Below are 17113 nucleotides of genomic sequence, written 5' to 3'. Positions count from 1 at the left end.
CAAAGTTAAATGTGTTCATCCTTTTATTGATCATCTTTCATGCACACACACATGCAGCCAAGATGCCTGCTTTCTCATCACATTTCACAATCCCCTCCTCCCCTCCCTGCTGCACACGCACTGTGCACCCCCCACCCCCAGCTGGACACTCAAAGCTGCAGGTAAGCGCTCAGATACAGGCAGCGGCACAATTGGCTGCAGGGCCAGACGGCATCCCAGGGTGCTCTCCCAGGACCCTCACACACTGGTCCTTAGCATCTCTCCTCAAACATTGCCCTCGAATCTCACACCTGTAGTAAGATCAGCATGGCATGCTTTCCTCTCCCACAAAGGGCCTGCCCAGAGCCTCAGTGCCCTCCCACCGCCCCACGTGGACCCTTCATAGCTCACACTCAGTTCGTTTTGCTGCTGGACCCAGTATAAGGTAGGGGGTAGGGGGGAAGGGGCTCAGGGCTTCATCCCTTCTCCCCAATAATGCTGTTCGCTTTCACCTTACAGGTCTCTCTCCTCTTTCCAGAATGACCTGAGGTGGCTCCCAGCTATGCTTGGCCCTCAGCCGCCACCTTTGCAGTGCAACAGCTCATCACACCCAAGGAGTGCCAGGCCTTCGGGCTGATGGCCCAGCGCCCAGCCTGGGCTGCAGCTGCTCCACCATGGCTCCCCAGGCTCAGTGGGCAGCCTGCAGGGGGCGGGCCCCTTCCTCCTCAGCACCAGTGCCTCCTCCAAGCACAAGATCCCTGCCAGCCCAGGGAAGTAGCCTCTTGTTTGGCTCATACAACACCCACTCCAGGACTGTGCCCTGGGCCAGGGGCCCCTTCTGTGTTTTCCTGGCCCCAGGCAGGCCTCAACTGGGCCTTCACGGCTTGCATACCATCCTCTATTTGCAAACCTGCTCCTTAGCGGCCAGGGCCAATGACAGGTACAATTTATCTCTGTATCTTGGACACCTGGCACATAGCAGGCACAAAATTAACAGTCAACAAATGTGTGAATGATGGAGACTCCAATCCACTGCCGCCAGCTCCTGGGAACGGGCTGCAGACTTTTGTGAGGATGGAAGATGACCAGATGGCCCCAGAAAGAAAAATGATGAAGGGTGTCTAGGCATCAAAATCAGGATGTCTGCATTTGAAAGGTACCATTTCACACGAGAACATATACACATATACACACAGAAACATGTGCACACCCAGGCACACACACTCCCTCTCACACTCTGGGTCTGCAGGCCTTATGTAACTGGGTCCTCAGGCTCCATACTGTCCCAGCCCGAGTCCTTCTGAAGGTCCTGGAAGAAGAGCCGTCTCTGGAGACTCCGCAGGCTCTCCAGTGCCTCCGGGGACAGTTGCTTGGCCGACTGTCCCAGGTCCTGCCTGGCTTCCTCTTCTTCCACTTCCACCAGCCCATCGGGGGGCTGTGGGGAGCTTCTGGAGATGTAGCCCTGGTCAGACTGCACCGACTCCCGCTGCCCCTCCCCATAGGGTGTGTGTAGCTCTTGGAGGGCCAGCGCCGGCTGCCCCCAGGCCTCTGGGGCCTGGCAGCTCAGGCTCTGTTGGAAGAGCGAGAGCATCAAGCCTTCGAGCTGCTCCCTTATGGCCTCGGGGAGGTCGTCGGACAATGCCCTCGGTGTGCTGCAGAGAGGAGTGTCCTCCAGGCCGACCGGGAGGAAGAGGACACTGTTCCGCTGGGGGCCAGAACCCTCCAGCAGTGGGCAGGCCTCGCCCCCCTCCACCACGGCCACCTGACTAGCTAGGCTGCTCCTGGGCACAGCAGGAGAGACAGGCTCCAGGGCCTGAGTGGGAGGGGCTGCCTCCAGGGCCAGCACCATGGTCTGCAGGCTCTGAGCCACCAGCTGCCCCTGGGGCTGATGCTGGGGGTGCAGCCGGGCCACTCGCCCACCCTCCTCGGTCAGGAGCAGCTCCACCGCCAGGCCGTCCTCCTCAGTGGGCTCCCGCACCAGCGGCATCTGCTTCTTGATCCCGCTTTCCGGCGGCAGCAGCGGCTCTTCAAACACCTCTTCGTCCAGGAGCTGGAGGTCCTGGTCAGCTGCCGAGCAGAGGTTCTGGCGCTCGAACCAGTCGGGGCACTGCGCCTGCCACTCGTGGAACCGGTCCACGGCCTGCCGGAGCTGCTGACCGCTGGGGCTCTGCAGGTAGTTGTCCCCAGTGAGCTCCCCCACGCAGTGCATCCGGCCCGGCTCAAACATCTCCAGGTCCTGGATCCGGAAGTACACCTCCTCAAACTTGTCCATGAGTGGGTACCTGGGCATGATGTGGAAGAGGTTGGGGATGTCATCCTCGCTGCTGATGTCACTGAAGTAGCAGATGACGTAGGTGCCAAAGCAGGCCGGCTTCTCAAAGTCCGGCAGGATCATGTTCATGGCTGCAGTGAAGAGGTCCCCGGCGAGCCTCTGGTGGTCACAGCGGAGCTGGACGGCAGGATCCTCCCAGCCGAGGATGGCCTGCCACTTGGCCCGGGTGCCTCGGGAGCACAGGATGATGATCTTGGAGTCGCTGTCCACCATCTCCTGCTTCTGGCGGCCCACCCAGGTCATGACCCCCATCTCTGCAATGACCTGCTCCTCCAGCAGGTCAAGGGCCACTTCGGTGCTGCAGACGGTGAGCAGGAACTGGGCGAACTTCAGGACCACGTCCACGTAGAGGGGGTGGTCTGCTGAGTAGACAATCCAGACCTTCCTAGGCTTCAGGGGAGGTGGCGCCAGGCCAGCGGTGGGCACGGCACCTGGAGGAAAAGGCAAGCCCAGCCCCTGGGTTCAGGTGTACTTGTGCTGACGCTCCCGCCACGGGCCCGTGGGCGGACCAGGCCAGACTGTGCTGCCAGCTCCGGGCCCTGGGGCGGGCCAGGTGCTGCTGTCTGACCCGTCCTGGCTGCGTGGAAAGAACCACAGCCTGGGGCCTCCTCTGCCCCTCACACTTCTGTCTGGCCTTCAGCCTGCACTTTATTAAAAAGGAGAGATGGGACAGAGGTCCGCCCATAGGACAAAAGTGTTACAGGGACGACCTCTTTTCACAGCAAATGGCGGGTGCCTGGTCTCCCTTCCCCTGTCTGAGGGATTTAAACAACATCCCCCAGCCTCGCCATCTAAGCGGGTGCAGGAGGTGGGCCCCCAAAAGGCAAGACTCCCGAAGAGACACAGGAGCCAGACCCACTCAGGTATATCAGGAGACCCTCCAGCCCGCCTTTCCCCCACCTGGTGTGCCCACACCCGGAAACACTGACCTGGGTCCCTGGCGCCCGCTTTCTCGCGATGAGACCCTGAAAGGAACGATACTGCACTGGCTCTTTTGGAACAGAAACAGGGACCCCGGCCACACCTGGCGGGAGAGCTGCCCCCACAGCTGCCCCCAGGGCCCCGCAGAAGGGAAGGCAGCCAGAGCAAGGGGATCAGACACTCAGCTGTGACCCCTGGTCAGCTGAGACGAGCCCTGAGACCTGGGAACGTTATTAACGTCTCAGAAACTCAGTTTGTTCCTCTGTGAAATGGGTCGGGGGTGTTCAATGGGCTGGTGTGTGTGAAGTGCCAAGCTCATGGGTCACACAAAGGCGGCAGGGGGGTCACAGGTGTTCTGGGTGCAGACCCAGCTGGCCCCCACCCTAGTGGAGGCCGAGGGTCTCCCTGCACAACCTGGCCACCGGCAAGGAGACTCTGCAGACCTGTGAGGGAAAGCCCTTCCCGAGGTGTCCGAGAGGAAGCAGAAACCTAGGGTGGTCTCCAGGAGTACCCACCCCACCCTGTACGTCTTCTCCTGGTCGTTTGGAGGGGAAGGGAAAGCAGCACGTCTGAGCAGTGGCTCTCCTCAGAGATACACAGAGGCAAGCACTGCCAGGCGCCGTGAAAAGCCTTCGTTTCAACTACTCCCTTGCCCCCCCTGCCCCCGGCCTTTCCAGGGGCTCCTGTCCTTTCCAATGCCCACGTGGCCGGGCACTTCAGGGAAGGCCCCAGTGCAACAGCAGGGAAGTGACAAAAAGTATCTGTGACACCTACAACGCACTCTGTGGTTCATGGAATCCTGAACTCCCTCAACCAGCCGACCATCCTCTGGAGAAGGACCTTCCCCACAGGGCTCCCGGAGCCTGGGTCAGGGTGCTCCCCCTACCACCCGGTAGTAAACACAGACCGAAGACCGAATCCTGAGAGTCCTGCCAGGTGCAAGCAGCCTCCCGCATCAGCGGAGGAGCCGCCCAGGGCGCTGGGGGGCGGGGCAAGGCCAGGCCCCTGAACCACAGACCCGCGCTCTCGCCTGCTTGGAACCTGGCCGGAGAGAGCAGCGGTGCGGAGGGGGACCAGTACCGTCCGGCCCCTTATCCAGCCCCTTACCCGACATCCTCCAGGTCATGCAGAGAATTAGCAGGATGGCTGAGCCCACCAGCAAGATGGCGATGCCTGTGATGAACACGTACACCCACAGGGGCATGTAGTCTGTGGGTGCAGAGCAGTGTGAGGTGTGGCTGGGAGGCCTATGACGCCAGCCCGAGGTCCCCCACCCCCAGGACCCCCACCCCAGGCCCAGCCTGCACCACGACATGCCTGCGGCCTCACCCAGCCCCAGGCAGGCCTGTTGGTTCAACCTTGGGTACCTGGCTCCACATGAGACTCAGTCAGGGGCTTCTCATGTGGCCCCCAAGGAAGGTCCCCTCGGGCCCCACGTGGCACATGCTGGGAAGGAGCGTTATCCTTACCTGCAATCAGGCCTGCAATGAGAACAAGAGGAAATGGCATTCCATTTGTTTGCAGGGTCCCCAAACTGTCACCGACCCCCACCAAGGGCCCGTGGATGGCTGTGGTCTGACACTGAGCCTTTTAGGTACGAGTGATGCTCAGTGGAACCACCCACACAGAACACCTGGGTCTCTGGTCCACGCAGTGGCCCCCATTGCCCAGGTGGGAGGCTGGGCTGTGCGTCAAGGTGGGTGGTGCCACAGGTGAGGCTGCAGGTGGCCTGTCCACAGGCTCTGCTGCCTCTCAGGGTACGATCTTGGAAGAGTCATAACATCTCTGAGCCTCAGTTTCTTCATCTGTGAACCCAGGGGAGGGAGTCTAGCCACCCTGGTATAATGGTTTCCAACTCGTGAGGATTAAAAGCAATGATGTGGCCCTGGCTGGTGTGGCTCAGTGGACTGAGTGCCGGCCTGCGAACCAAAGGGTTGCTGGTCTGATTCCCAGTCAGGGCACAGGCCTGGGTTGTGGGCCCAGTTCCCAGCAGGGGGCGCATGAGAGGCAACCACACATTGACGTTTCTCTCCCTTTCTCCCTCTCTTCCCCTCTAAATGAATAAAACCTTAAAAAAACGACAACCCTTAAAAATGATCTGCTACAGCACGCTGCCCTGTGTGTGGTGTGTGACAGCCCCATCCCCCAGTCACAGAGGCCGAGGTCACGCAGGCGGCATCCTTTGCCCAAGGCTATGTGGCCGAGATGGCATTCGGAAGTCCCACTGGGCAAAGTGTCTCTCTAAAGCCCTGCATCACAGGCCTGAATAACCCCAGTTAGACGCTGGCCCCACCCTCCAGACCAGGTCAGGGTTCAACATGAGCTGTTGACCTTCACCCATTCTCAACCCCAGCATATCCCAGGACAGCTATGCGCCTCCTACCTGGAAGATGCACGATTTGGGGGCAGCTCACATTCGCAGTCCGTCTGTCGCAGTCATTCAGACAGCTGCTGAAGAAGGGCTGGATCTGAGCACAGGGGACAGGGAACAAGAACGCTGGGAGGCTGGGGACCCAGGGCCCCACCGCCGCTCTCCCAATAGCCGAGCGCTGGACCCCGGAGGCAGGGGGCCCCAGATAGCAGTGGTGTGGGGTCCTCAGAAAGAGTGCCCATCAGGGGCTGTCCTCCTCCCATCCCTTGTTCCGGTGAAAGGAGCGCCCTGTGTACACGCTGCCCCTCCGAACAACACCCACCCACCTTCAGCTGGTGGCGGCAGCACCAGTCGGCGTTGGGCAGGAGGAATGTGACGTTGGCCCGCCGGTGGAGGGTCTCCGCTGTGGGCTGCAGGGGTGGGGCAGGGTGAGGCTCACGGTGGGGGCTGTTGCGGTGCCCAGGACAGCCAGGGCCAACGCCTTCCAGATTCTGTGCCCACAAAACTACATTTTCCTGGTGCCTGGGCGCACTAGGAACTCAGGACACAGCCAGTGACTGGCACTTCCCCCTCGGCAATGGGTGCAGGAGTTTGTGACGACAGACCTGTGCCCACCCCCTGCAGCGCAGCCCCATGTTCTGCGTTCATGGTGCCTTGGCTTCACCTGATTGCCTCATCTTCAGTTACCCTTCCTCCGAATTTGAACACTTTAAACGTCTTCAAATCCTTTTTGAAATAAGCTGAATCAACAAAGCCCAACAAGGAGAGAACAGGGGAGAAGTGTGGAAGGGAAGGCTGAACAGGCCCTTGCTGGGTGGCTTAGTGGGCTGGAGTGTTGTCCTGTGAACTGAAGGGATATGAGTTCAATTCCCAGCCAGGGCACATGCCTCGGTTGTGGGTTTGATCTCCAGTCCAGGCATCTATGGGAGGCAACCGGTCAATGTTTCTCTGTCACATCGGTGTTTCTCTCTGTCTCCCTCCCTTCCCCTCTGTCTGAAATCAGTGGGCATGTCCTCGGGGGAGGATTTAAAGAAACACGAAGACAGGGATGCCGAGCAGGGCAGAGACAGCGACACTCCGGCTACAGCCAGAGCAGACGGAAACCTCAACCACAGCACGGGTGTGTAGCAACTGCACCCCGAACGCCAGGCTCCTGGCAAACACAGCTCTGTGAGGACCAGTGGGGGCAGAGAGGCGGCTCCGAACTGTGTTTGGGGGTGCAAGGGGCAGCGTTACCGCAGGCATATCCACTGTCCGTTGGAAACAAGTCTGGTTGTCCTCTCGTGGGAAGCTCTCCAGCAGGATCTGGTAGCGGGCAGACTCATTCCACAGGGTGAAGCTGGCCTGCAGCCGCTGGGAGACTTCCAAGTCCAGGGTGATGTTGGGTTCCCACAGGCTGCCTGCCCCGGGCACAGACGCAGGCCGGTGTGAGGCGGGGCCTGTGTGTCCCCAGGAGGCCCCCCTGGCAGGGCCCCTGGCTGCACTCACCTGAGCTCACGCATGGCCTGGTTTCCTTCATCATGTGGTCATCACAGTCTGCAGACCCAGAAAGCGTGAGAGCATTAGGCCCCTGTCTTATCAAGCTTGCTCTCCTTCCTGGCTGCGGACACCGGAGGTCCCCACCTTTCAGGGGCTTGTTCGAGGATGGCCCCTTCGAGGCGGGCTCCAGGACCAGACCGTGGCCACTGGCTTGAGGTTCAAGGAGCCCAGGGCTAGCCTGCTGGCCTTGTGATGAAGGGCAGCCCCACGTGGAGAAGGGCTGGGCATACTCACTCGGCACAAGGAGTGTCCTGGACTGGTGGTTCGGGTCCCCGTCCGGTATGGGTTTGGGCAGGTGGTGGACGGTTACCTCGTATTCCCGGCCAGGCTCTACCACAAAGTGGCTGAAGGCAAAGCGCCACTAAAGAGAAGGGAGGAAGGGTGTGTCGAATAGGTTGCCCGCTGTGCCTCTCATACAGCTGTGCCCAAAGGACCCCACCCACCCCACCCCCAAAAGTTTAGTGAAACAGGAAGAGTAACCGTCAAAACAAGATCCCAGATCAGAGGCTCCTGGATCTGGGCTCTGTCTCCTCTGGTCCTTCCTGCCTATTATAAAGCATCTGGATCTGACCAGGAGACTCGAGAGTGAGTCCTCCGCCCCCACCGGCCCCTCACGGTGCAGAACAGAGGCGTCAGGGGGCCAAGCCAGGACCTGGGGCCACCGGAGGGCTGGCTCCCAGGAGGCAGCTAAAAACTGTGTGTTCAGTGACTCTTCCTCCTCCAGTGCGAGAGCCAGGGATCTCTTGAGAATGTTCTGGAACACTCGGGTGCAGCAGGAGGGCTACCAATGACCAGTGGAAGGGTTTTCTGGATGGTTCAGATGACAGATACTGACAACAACTTCTGTCGTCTGTACCCTGGTTGAAGGGGGGGGCGGAGTCCTTGTCTAAAGTACCTAGGTACCTGGTCCTCACCATGTACCTGGCACTTGAGTCTGGGGGCCCTGATTAAACAGGGGCAGGGGTCTGTCGCTGTTGCCTGTGTTAGCGGGAGATCTAAATGAGGGTTTTCAAACCGGCATCAGAATTGCTCAGAGCCAAAACTGTGCAGCGCTCACAAGCCGGCTCCAATTACTCTTGGTTACAAATGAAGGCAGCTGGGGGTGGCTGGGGGTGGCTGGGGAAGTCCGCTGCCCCCTCCACTTCCTGCAGTGACTTGCCGTGGAAGGTTGGAAAGAAGCGCAGGGCTTGTGCTCAACTGGGAAGTTCCCCAAAACATGCCCAGAAGCTCGGCTCTTACCGGCTTGCGGTGATGCTGCAGCTTGGAGAGAAACTCAAACTTGACACACAGCCGCTCGTTGGTGTTCAGCTGCAGGACAGAGAGCTCTGCCCCCTCCAGGTAAAGGATGCTGGCTGCGGTGGGGTGGGGGTGGGGGTGGGGGTAAGGAGAGGAGACAGTTGCGGGTGAACAAGACCAGCCACTGGGTGTGTCACTTCCCTCTGGGGTAAGAACATCTGCGTCTTACCCAACCCTCCACTTCCTGCTCCTCCCAGCTCCTGGGCCTACGGGCTGCCGCTGGCCCTGCAGAGGTTGCTTCTCTGCAAGGCAAGGCCAAGCAGCACTTCACACTGGGCTGGGAGCACGGGCTCTGCAAGTCTGGGGCTGAGGTGCTGGCCACAGGGTGTGGGGGCCAAACGTGGCCACCACCACCATCCTGGAAGATGTTGTCACAGCAGCAGCAGCTGGGGCCACAGAAAGAAAAGCCACCCTGCCGCCCACCCGGGCTGGCTCTTGTTAACCCCACTCTCCTCAAGTCTGTAATGCAACCGCCTACCCCCAAGAGGTCTGGGGGTGTCACTTCAGGGGACAGCAGCCCCTAGATTAAGGGGAAAAGCAGACAGGCAAATGTGGGACTATTTCCCCGCAAATATTTGGTGCCGCGGCAAATACTCGCCACATGGCCTTATCCCCAGGGAGGTAAAGACGTTAGGCTGAAGGAAGGCCTGTCACGGACGGTGGTGGGACAGGAACAGATTGACGAGGTCTGATCTCTGAAATGCTGAAAAAGTATTTTCTGCATGACATGCAGGACGCTTTCAGCTCTAAACTGGGGCCCTTGTGTCTGAGCACAGGATGGGGAACCTAACTCTGACTCTGAGGGGCAGCCAGGTGATCCAGCTTGTGGGGACACCTGCAGGGGCAGGGTCCCCCCGGTCCTGCGAACAGGCCCACTCACCGTCCGTCTGCAGTGCCCACTGGACGTGAACCACAGGGACGCGGTCTCCATCCTGGGTGCGGGCCACCCGCACCTTAACCTGGACATCTTTTGGGGACGAGGGGGTCAAGTTTCGAGGTTGGATCCAGCTGTCATCCAGGCAGGTACCTGGTGGCCAGGAAGTGTGGACATCAGAGATGGCCATGGCCTGCAAGATTCTGGAGAAACTGCCAGGAATGGAAGTGTGCATGCAGGGTGCCCAGGTGTATGTCCCGTCGCGAGAGCAGGACCCTAACCAGTTGGGGCCCATAACCCTCGACCCTCGGAGGGGCTCAGTGGCCGCCCCCCTTTCCTTGTGCTTGTCTGGGGTCACCGCAAAGCTCTGGAGCCTGAAGGGGGTCCCAAGGGAGAGCAGAGAGCGCCACAGCTGCATTGCGAGATGGAGCGGCACTTGGAGACCGGGGCTGAGGAAGGGCGGGGCACGGGTCGGAGTTGCTTTAATTTTTAATTAGGGACACACCAGGGTCCCTAATTACCACAGACACTCGAAATATGTGCCTCCTTCCTGAATTAAGACACAGAACAGCCCTGGCTGGTGTGTTTCAGTGGATTGAGTGCCACTGGCTTGAGAGCCAAAAGGTCGCCAGTTCAGTTCCCAGTCTGGGCACAGGCCTGGGTTGTGGGCCAGGTCCCCGGTAAGGGGTGCTTGAGAGGCAACCACACATGGATGTTTCTCTCTTTCTTCCTCCTTTCCCCTCTCTAAATATAAATAAAATCTTTAAAAAAACACCCCCCGAATCAACACAGAACAAAATCCACTGCACAGACACGCCTCCCTTTACGGTGGGGCGACCGGCACAGGGCGCAGCACTCGGTTCACCTGCGAGCGCAGAGGCCGGCTCTGGTCCTCCCTGCGCCCGGGGTGATGCGCGTCCCCGCAGGAAGTGCAGGTGCGGGCATGCGCGCACTTCTGGGGCGCCTGCTGCTCGAGGTGCAGCCCTCGCCCGTCAGTGATCCCCGTCAGTGATCGGCACGAGGCCAGCCAGCGCTTTATTGTCAAAGCAGCAACAAGAACAAAGAAGACCACTTACTATTCTTGACTTGGCAGCTCAGCCCCTGTGGGGAAGAAGAGGAGGTCATTACCCACCGGAAGGACTTTCACTAGCAGTGAAACCCTGCAGGCCGGGACCCACCTTCCTCTGCCTCCTTCTCAAGGACGGAAACTTCCGGCCCTGCCCCCCACTTCTGGGGGTCCGTCCGGGGAGGGGACCAGGTGATCCTGGCACTTTTCTCATCCGGCCCACAGAGGAGAAACAGGGACAGGGGACGTGGGGACAGGGGGCAGGAAGCGAGACAGGTGTTTTCTGAGTGACCTTCCAAGCTGAGAACCTTCCACGTTTAGGAGGTGCTGCGAGGGTCCCGTGGGGGCCCGGTGACAGGCCTCTCACCTCGGAGGGTCCCACCCTGCAGTCTGCAGGCCGTGCTGGGACAGAGGGGAACTGAACCCTGCGCCTGCCCCAGACACTTCACGGCGTCCCTCCCGGCCCGCGGAAGGGGAGCCGGACCCTGTGCTGCAGGAGGCACAGAGCATGTCGTCTCTCGCGAGAGCTCACAAAACCCAGGAGCAGAGGCAGCTGGAGACACCGGACACGGCCAAGCCTCTGTCTCCGCGGCCGGGACATCAGACCCACCACGCACCCGTGTCCCCGCATCCCCGAGAATTAAATGGTGCGGAAAGTAGAGCCCTCAGGGTGGGAGGGGCTGGCGGTGCTGGGTTGGGTGTGTACGATGCTTTTCACCTCTGATGTGTGTCTGTCTCAAAAAATCTCAAGCGATGGCAGTGCATGCGTGTGCCAGTTAACACCATTCAGAGAAACGGTACACACTCCCCCACCGGTAGACAGAATGCTGGACGCCTGGGGGGGGGGGCGGAATCGGGAGGAGGGTTCTGTCAGCTGCAGCTGCCACACCCTGGTGGGGCAGGGTGTGTCCCGCATCCGGCTCCTAGCAGCTGTCCTTTCCTCACGTCAAGGGGTCCCCTCCTGTAGAGCCTGGCACGTAGTGAGTGTGAGCTGTTAGCACACGGGGCAGTGGGGCAGGAAGCCTGAGGCTGGATGCACCAGAGACACGGTCTCCGAGCCAGGGGATGGATGGAGGCCTGTGAACAGGGCACCGGGTCAGCAGGCGCCTTTGTCTCAGGGTGGAGTGGAGAGGCGGCTGGGCAGGCAGCAGAGAAGACACTGTCCTACTCAGTTTGTCCCTGATGGGGGCGAAGAGACAGTGTCCCCCAGCAGCCCGGAGAGCTTGTGTGGGTGTGCTGGCCACCTGGCGTCCACCTCCCGGGGACACCAGCTCGCCAGGGCCTGGCAGTGTGCACCCTGCCCGGCTCCTCCGACGGAAGTTCCCCTCAGCCCCAGAGCAGCCCCACGTCCACGGGACGCCCCTCGCTGCCCCCCACCCCCAGTCTAACATGTGTCCCCTGGTTCCTGGAGGCAAGCCCCTTGCACGGTCTAGTCCTCCCGGGGACGGACGGGGAAGCTCTGCCACAAAACACAGGCAGACGCGCTCTCCGAGTGACCCCACCACCCACTGGTGCCCCCTCAAACCGCAGCGAGACGGTGCCCGTAGCTTCACGGGCACCCAGAGGCAGCGCGAGGGTCTCCTCCCCTGTTTCCTGTGGCTGGTGGGAACAGCCTGTCACTTAGCACCGTTTGGGGCCTGGTTTTTGAAGCCATTGCTGTCTGTATGTATTTTCCTTCCATTATTGATTTCCTTCTAGTTTTTACATAAAACAGCTCCTGAACCTGACCCAGTACCTCTCCAGCTCTCATGGGCGTAACTGCGTGCGTGGGTTTTTTCCTCCATCGATGAGCCAGGCATCCTCCTAAGCACTACACTCACACACACACACACACACACACACACACACACACACACACACGTCACTCTCCACAACAGTCCCCTGGGGTACAGGCCATTGTCTCGTTTTTAGTGACCACAAACCCGAGGCTCAGGCAGGTCAGCTCAGGGCCCCCCACTGCCAACACACTGGTCCCTGCAGCTGGGCCCCGGCCCCGTGGTCCTACTCATCACTGTCCTGCCCTCTGAATAAAATGGGGGTACAGCACTATCAACCCTCAGTGGTGAAGAAAAAGAATGAAACAAGACGCATCAAGCTGTGCACTTGATGGCCACACGGGGGAGCCTGGACCCTCAGCTCATTGTTCGGCAGGGGCAGCCGGGCTCCCTGGCTCCCTGGCCCCTCCAGCCGCATGCGACCACGTCGGCCTGCAGGCTGCTGTAGGCACCGGCTGAAGGAGCACCTGCCCCCCCACCCACAGTGCCCCTGCACCTTCCCACGCCACAGCCCACGCAGGCTCACCCTTTCACATGTCCAGCAACTTATACGCTCTCTAGAAAACCCTGTGAGGTCAGGGTCGCCTCCTTTAGAGATAACACTCGGATTGCAGCCGTGAAGGGAGAGACAGGAGGGTCGTGGGGCCAGGGAGGGGGCGGGGGCTGACTCTCAGCCTCGTGCCCTCCCCCCACACCGCACAGTCTCCCTCTCCTGCTGTGTTGTCAGTCTCTAGACCAGAGGCCAGCGGGGAGGGGAAGCAAGACATGAGTAGGGTGACCGGGGAGCCTCCTGACTCTGCTGGGTCTACCGGCTGCAGCGGCCCTGGCTCAGACACGCCCACGGCGCGGAGGCACCACAGAACCCCTTCCCACACTGCGAGTGGGGCCCGTGGAGAGCAGCTTCAGCCACCGGCAGATGAGGCTGAGGCCAAACACTATTCTACCACAAGTCAAAACTGCAAGCGCTCAGGCCAAAAAGCAGTTTGGAACGCCCCACACGTTCTGCCTCAAAAACACTGTGTCTTAACAGTCACCGACCAAGTCCACGGCCAAGCCTCTGCGGGCTTTCCTCTGGGCAGGCGGTCAAGGGAAAGCCGGGACCCGGCCCAGGCCGCAGGCAGGTTGCAGAAAGAATAAGCGATGAGGTCAGGATGCAAACCTGGGTCCTCGTCACTATACAGGGCACCGCATCCCCTAAAACACTACCAGGGAGCCCTGGCTGGTGTGGCTCCGTGGACTGAGTGTGCACCTGCAAACCAAAGGGTTGCTGGTTCGATTCCCAGGCGGGGCACATGCCTGGGTTGTAGGCCAGGTTCCCAGTTGGGGGTATGTGTGTGGGCAACCACACATTGATGTTTCTCTCCCTTTCTTTCTCTCCTTCCCTTCCCCCCTCTCTAAAAAAATAAAGAAAGAAAATCTTAAAAAACAAAACAGCCCTGGCTGGTGTAGCTCAGTGGATTGAGCGCAGGCCTGCGAACCAGAGGATCGAGGTTCCATTCCCCGTCAGGGCACATGCCTGGGTTGCAGGCCAGTTCCCTGCAGGTCAGTTCCCAGCAGGGGAAGCACTAGAGTCAACCATACATCGATGTTTCTCTCCCTCTCTCCTTCCCCTCTAAAGATAAATAAAATAAAACAAAAACAAAAAAGCACTAGCAGGGAGAGAGCTCTGAGGGCTGTAGTTCCCTTCTTTTTGAAGTACCCAGTCAGTGTCAAGGGGAGCCGCTGGTCACCCAGGTGCATCGTCTGAGAGCCAGGTGCTGGCAGAGGGAAGGGCAGGCAAACCTGGCCCGCGAGCACCTGCCTCCAGGCTCTCTGGAGCCTCGCTGCTCAGGAGCCGCTCAGATCAAAGGCATTTACTCTAGCCCGGCTCTCAGGCCGGCCACAGACAGTCCTCGGCTCCCTCTGTGGCTTCTCTCCCGTTCCGGCGGCTCACCCTCCGCTGCCCGCCCCAGGGCTGTTGGTTCCCACTACCCCAGGGGCCAGGTCCCTGTCCTCTCTGTCACTGAGAACACCCCAGCTGGAAGCATTTTTCTTCTCCCCCTGGATGCTGCCCACTCGCTGGCCGTAGGAAGAGCCGTGGGGCCGGGGCAGGCCTCCGTGTGCCACAGACGCCCGCTTCAAGCCCCTTCCCTCCTGCTTAGTCCCTTGGACAGCCAGCAGCGTCTCTGCATGTTCTCAGTCCCCAGCAGCAGTCCCTCGCGTTTTGTGGACGCCTGGCAAAGGGCCATCAAAACAGAGCTCGGAGTCCTCGGGCAGAAAGTCTCCGTGCTCAGCCGGCAGGAAGGACCTGCGGGGCTTGGCCCCTACTCTGCGCAGCGGTGGGAGCCAACGGGCGTTCCCGAACTCATTCACATGGAAACACATGGAAGCACTGTCCCCTGCCAAACAGCCACTCCCCACCCATCCTCTCCGGGTAAACCATGTACAACGTGTGACAGGGAGCGCTGTCTCCACGCTGGTCTCACATCCTTTGACTCACACGCGGCTCATTAGTCCTCGGGGTCAGTGGTGGCAGCCGCGGGGGCGTAGCGGGGACGGAGCGACAGTGGAGGAAAAGCAGCTGTGGAGGCAGGCGCTGTGTTTGCTGTTTCTTCTCCCCCTTCGATTGGTCCTCCGCCCCAGGGCCACTACCCAGAGGGCGAGGGCGGGGGGTGTCACTTCCCGTGGCCACAGCGCGGGTCCTACTCGAAGGCAGCGAGCCGCCGCCGCGACCCCAGGCCCGAGGGCGGAGGTGCTGGTGCCGCCGCATGGGGCGGAGTGTCCTCAACCCTCCGCCAGTTCTCAGCGCTTCGCGCCCCTGGGGAGGTGGCACCACGAGGCCCGTGTCTCTCTGGAGGTTCGGGCTCCGGGCCGCCCTGGCTTGTGAGCACCCTTTTCCGGCCGAGGGTCACCCTGCCTCCCGGAGAGCAGGCTGACATCCACCGGGGCCCCACCTCTGACCCGGCTGCTGCGGGCTGGCCGGCTGCTCCGGAGGGGAAGGAAGCCTTGAGGTCGGACAAGCAACCTCCGCGGCGGCCACTCGGACACTGAGGGGTCTGCGGGGCGCACGGCGGGCTGCCCCGCCAGCCCCCTCGGCACCCGCGGTCTAACCAGCTCCGCCCCGTCTCTCGCGCCGGGCGGGCCTCGGTCTACTTCCCCAAACAGTGGGGCCCGGCGGAGGTGTCGCGCCCGCCCGCCCGCCCGGGACGGCAGTGAGGTTGTGCAACACGTGCCGCGCGACCTCTTTTCCCCCGCAAAAGCCGTCTCGTCCCGGGTCCACACCGCTCCTTTCGCCCCCCACCCCGACTGTCCTCCCCCGTGGGCACCGGCTCCTCGAGCCAAGCTCGGACCCTCGGAGACCCCAGCGCGGACTTCCAGCCCACCCCGCTCCGCATCCTCCCGGCCGCTCCGGCTCCTCCCGGCCCCGGGTCGGGGGGACGGAGCGGGGGTCTCACCTCCTGGGAGCAGACGGGGGCCGGGTGGTCCAAGAGCCGCAGGGCAGCGCCACCCGGGGTCAGCCAGCGCAGGAGCAGGAGCAGCCGCAGCAGCCCCAGCGGGGGCCCCAGGAGGCCGAGGGGCCGGCGGGGCGGGGCGCCCATGGTCCCGGCACCGTGGCGGAGCGCGCGACCCGGAGCCAGGGGCGCAGCGAGGGGACGCGCGGGCCTGGCCCCGGCCCCACGGTCTCGAGTCGGCAGACTTCGTCCGCTTCCGGCTCCCTGCCCGGCGGAGGGCGGGCCGCGCCGAGGGGAGGGTCCCGGACCGGCCCCGCCCCCGCCGCCCCGCCCCCGCCCGCGCGGCCAGGTGCGCGCTCCCCGCGCCCGCCCCGGACCCCGCCCGGCCTTTCATGCCCCTCTTATCCTCACACCGGGACGTTCGGTTTTCACCCCTTGCTGTCGCCCCTGCTCCGACTTCTTTCTCGGTGTTTGGACCTCGGGGCCCAACTCGAGACTCCAAGGACGTCTGTCCCCCCAGCCCATGTCCCTCTTTACGCCCCCCTGCCCTCCTCCAGCCGGCCTTTCTCTTTCTCCAGCAGGCGCGCGGACCCGACCACCGCGTCCCTCTGTCCGGCTCCGGCCGAGGGAGTCGGCCAACTTGGAGACGGGATCGGTGGCCTCGCACTGTCCCGTGTCCCCGAGTGCCGCGTTTGCCGAGACTTACTCCCCGTCTGCTGAAGGGCTGTCGTCGCCCCTTGGCATCTGTTAGTCTCGGTGAGAACAGGCTTCTCCAGCGCCCGTCGGGCGTGGCCCCCTGTCCCGCGTTCCCGCTGCTCCCCCGCCGGACCCTGGCCCTTTTCATCCCACACGCTCCAGACACATACGCGTTTCGAAAACCTCATTTTCATCCCCTTTCTCCCTCCTTCCTAAAGCCACCCCCTCCGCTTTTCCTCGCCTTTGACGCCCATAGAATCTAGACATTTAGTGTCTCCCGGTGCTTTCCACGCAGCTGGCTCGGAGCTCCAGATCTGGGCGGTGGATTGTCCCTCCATCCGAAGCACTCACTACCCTTCCCGCTGCTGGCAGATTCCTGGGGACCACCTCCGCGGTCGCCCCTGCTGCCCCCCCCCCCCAGAAGACCCTGCTGTGTCAGGCCTGAAGCTCTGTAGTCTACTGACATCTTCACTTGTTTATTCCTAAAAGCACTCTGAACCCTGGCTGTGTGGCTCAGTGGACTGAGTGCTTGTCTGTGAAGCAGGGAGATCACTGGTTCGATTCCCAGTTGGGGCACTTGGCTGGGTTGTGGGCCAGGTCCCAGGTAGGGGGTGTGTGAGAGGCAACCACACATTGATGTTTCACATGGATATTTCTCTCCCTCTCTTTCTCCCTCCCTTCCCTCCTCTCCCTCCCGTCCCCTCTCTCTAAAAATAAAAAACTAAACTTTGAACCCTCCCTGATTAGGGTACATACAAGAACCAACCAACCTGCTCTGGTAAGTGTATCTTAACTTACCATTGTTCCTTCTGCTCCCACACTTCCTGCAGCCT

General features: G+C 61.3%; 1 protein-coding gene across 5 annotated transcripts; it reads right to left on the bottom strand.

Moving 5' to 3' along the window:
- Positions 1–15849, bottom strand: IL17RA (interleukin 17 receptor A). Of its 5 annotated transcripts, none has more exons than XM_053665567.1 (13): positions 15588–15849; positions 10389–10413; positions 9319–9465; positions 8382–8494; positions 7377–7503; positions 7092–7139; positions 6840–7003; positions 5930–6013; positions 5616–5700; positions 4600–4713; positions 4340–4441; positions 3241–3276; positions 1–2742 (listed from the first exon to the last, which is right to left on the bottom strand). In XM_053665567.1, the coding sequence occupies exons 1-13, from the start codon at positions 15729–15731 to the stop codon at positions 1232–1234; spliced, it is 2700 nt and encodes an 899-aa protein (XP_053521542.1). In that variant the 5' UTR covers positions 15732–15849; the 3' UTR covers positions 1–1231. The 5 variants fall into 5 exon arrangements, with proteins under 5 accessions (XP_053521542.1, XP_036994584.2, XP_053521541.1 ...); XM_037138689.2 differs by having other exon boundaries at positions 4702–4713; XM_053665566.1 differs by lacking the exon at positions 15588–15849 and adding an exon at positions 14633–15355.
- Between the last annotated feature and the right edge of the window lie 1264 nt (positions 15850–17113).

This window comes from Artibeus jamaicensis, unplaced genomic scaffold (assembly GCF_021234435.1).
Source record: "Artibeus jamaicensis isolate MK-2021 breed Jamaican fruit bat unplaced genomic scaffold, CSHL_Jam_final contig_415, whole genome shotgun sequence".
Taxonomy (NCBI): Eukaryota; Metazoa; Chordata; class Mammalia; order Chiroptera; family Phyllostomidae; genus Artibeus; species Artibeus jamaicensis.
The sequence above is the reverse complement of the archived record's forward strand: the minus strand, read 5'-3'. Positions and strand labels throughout refer to the sequence as shown.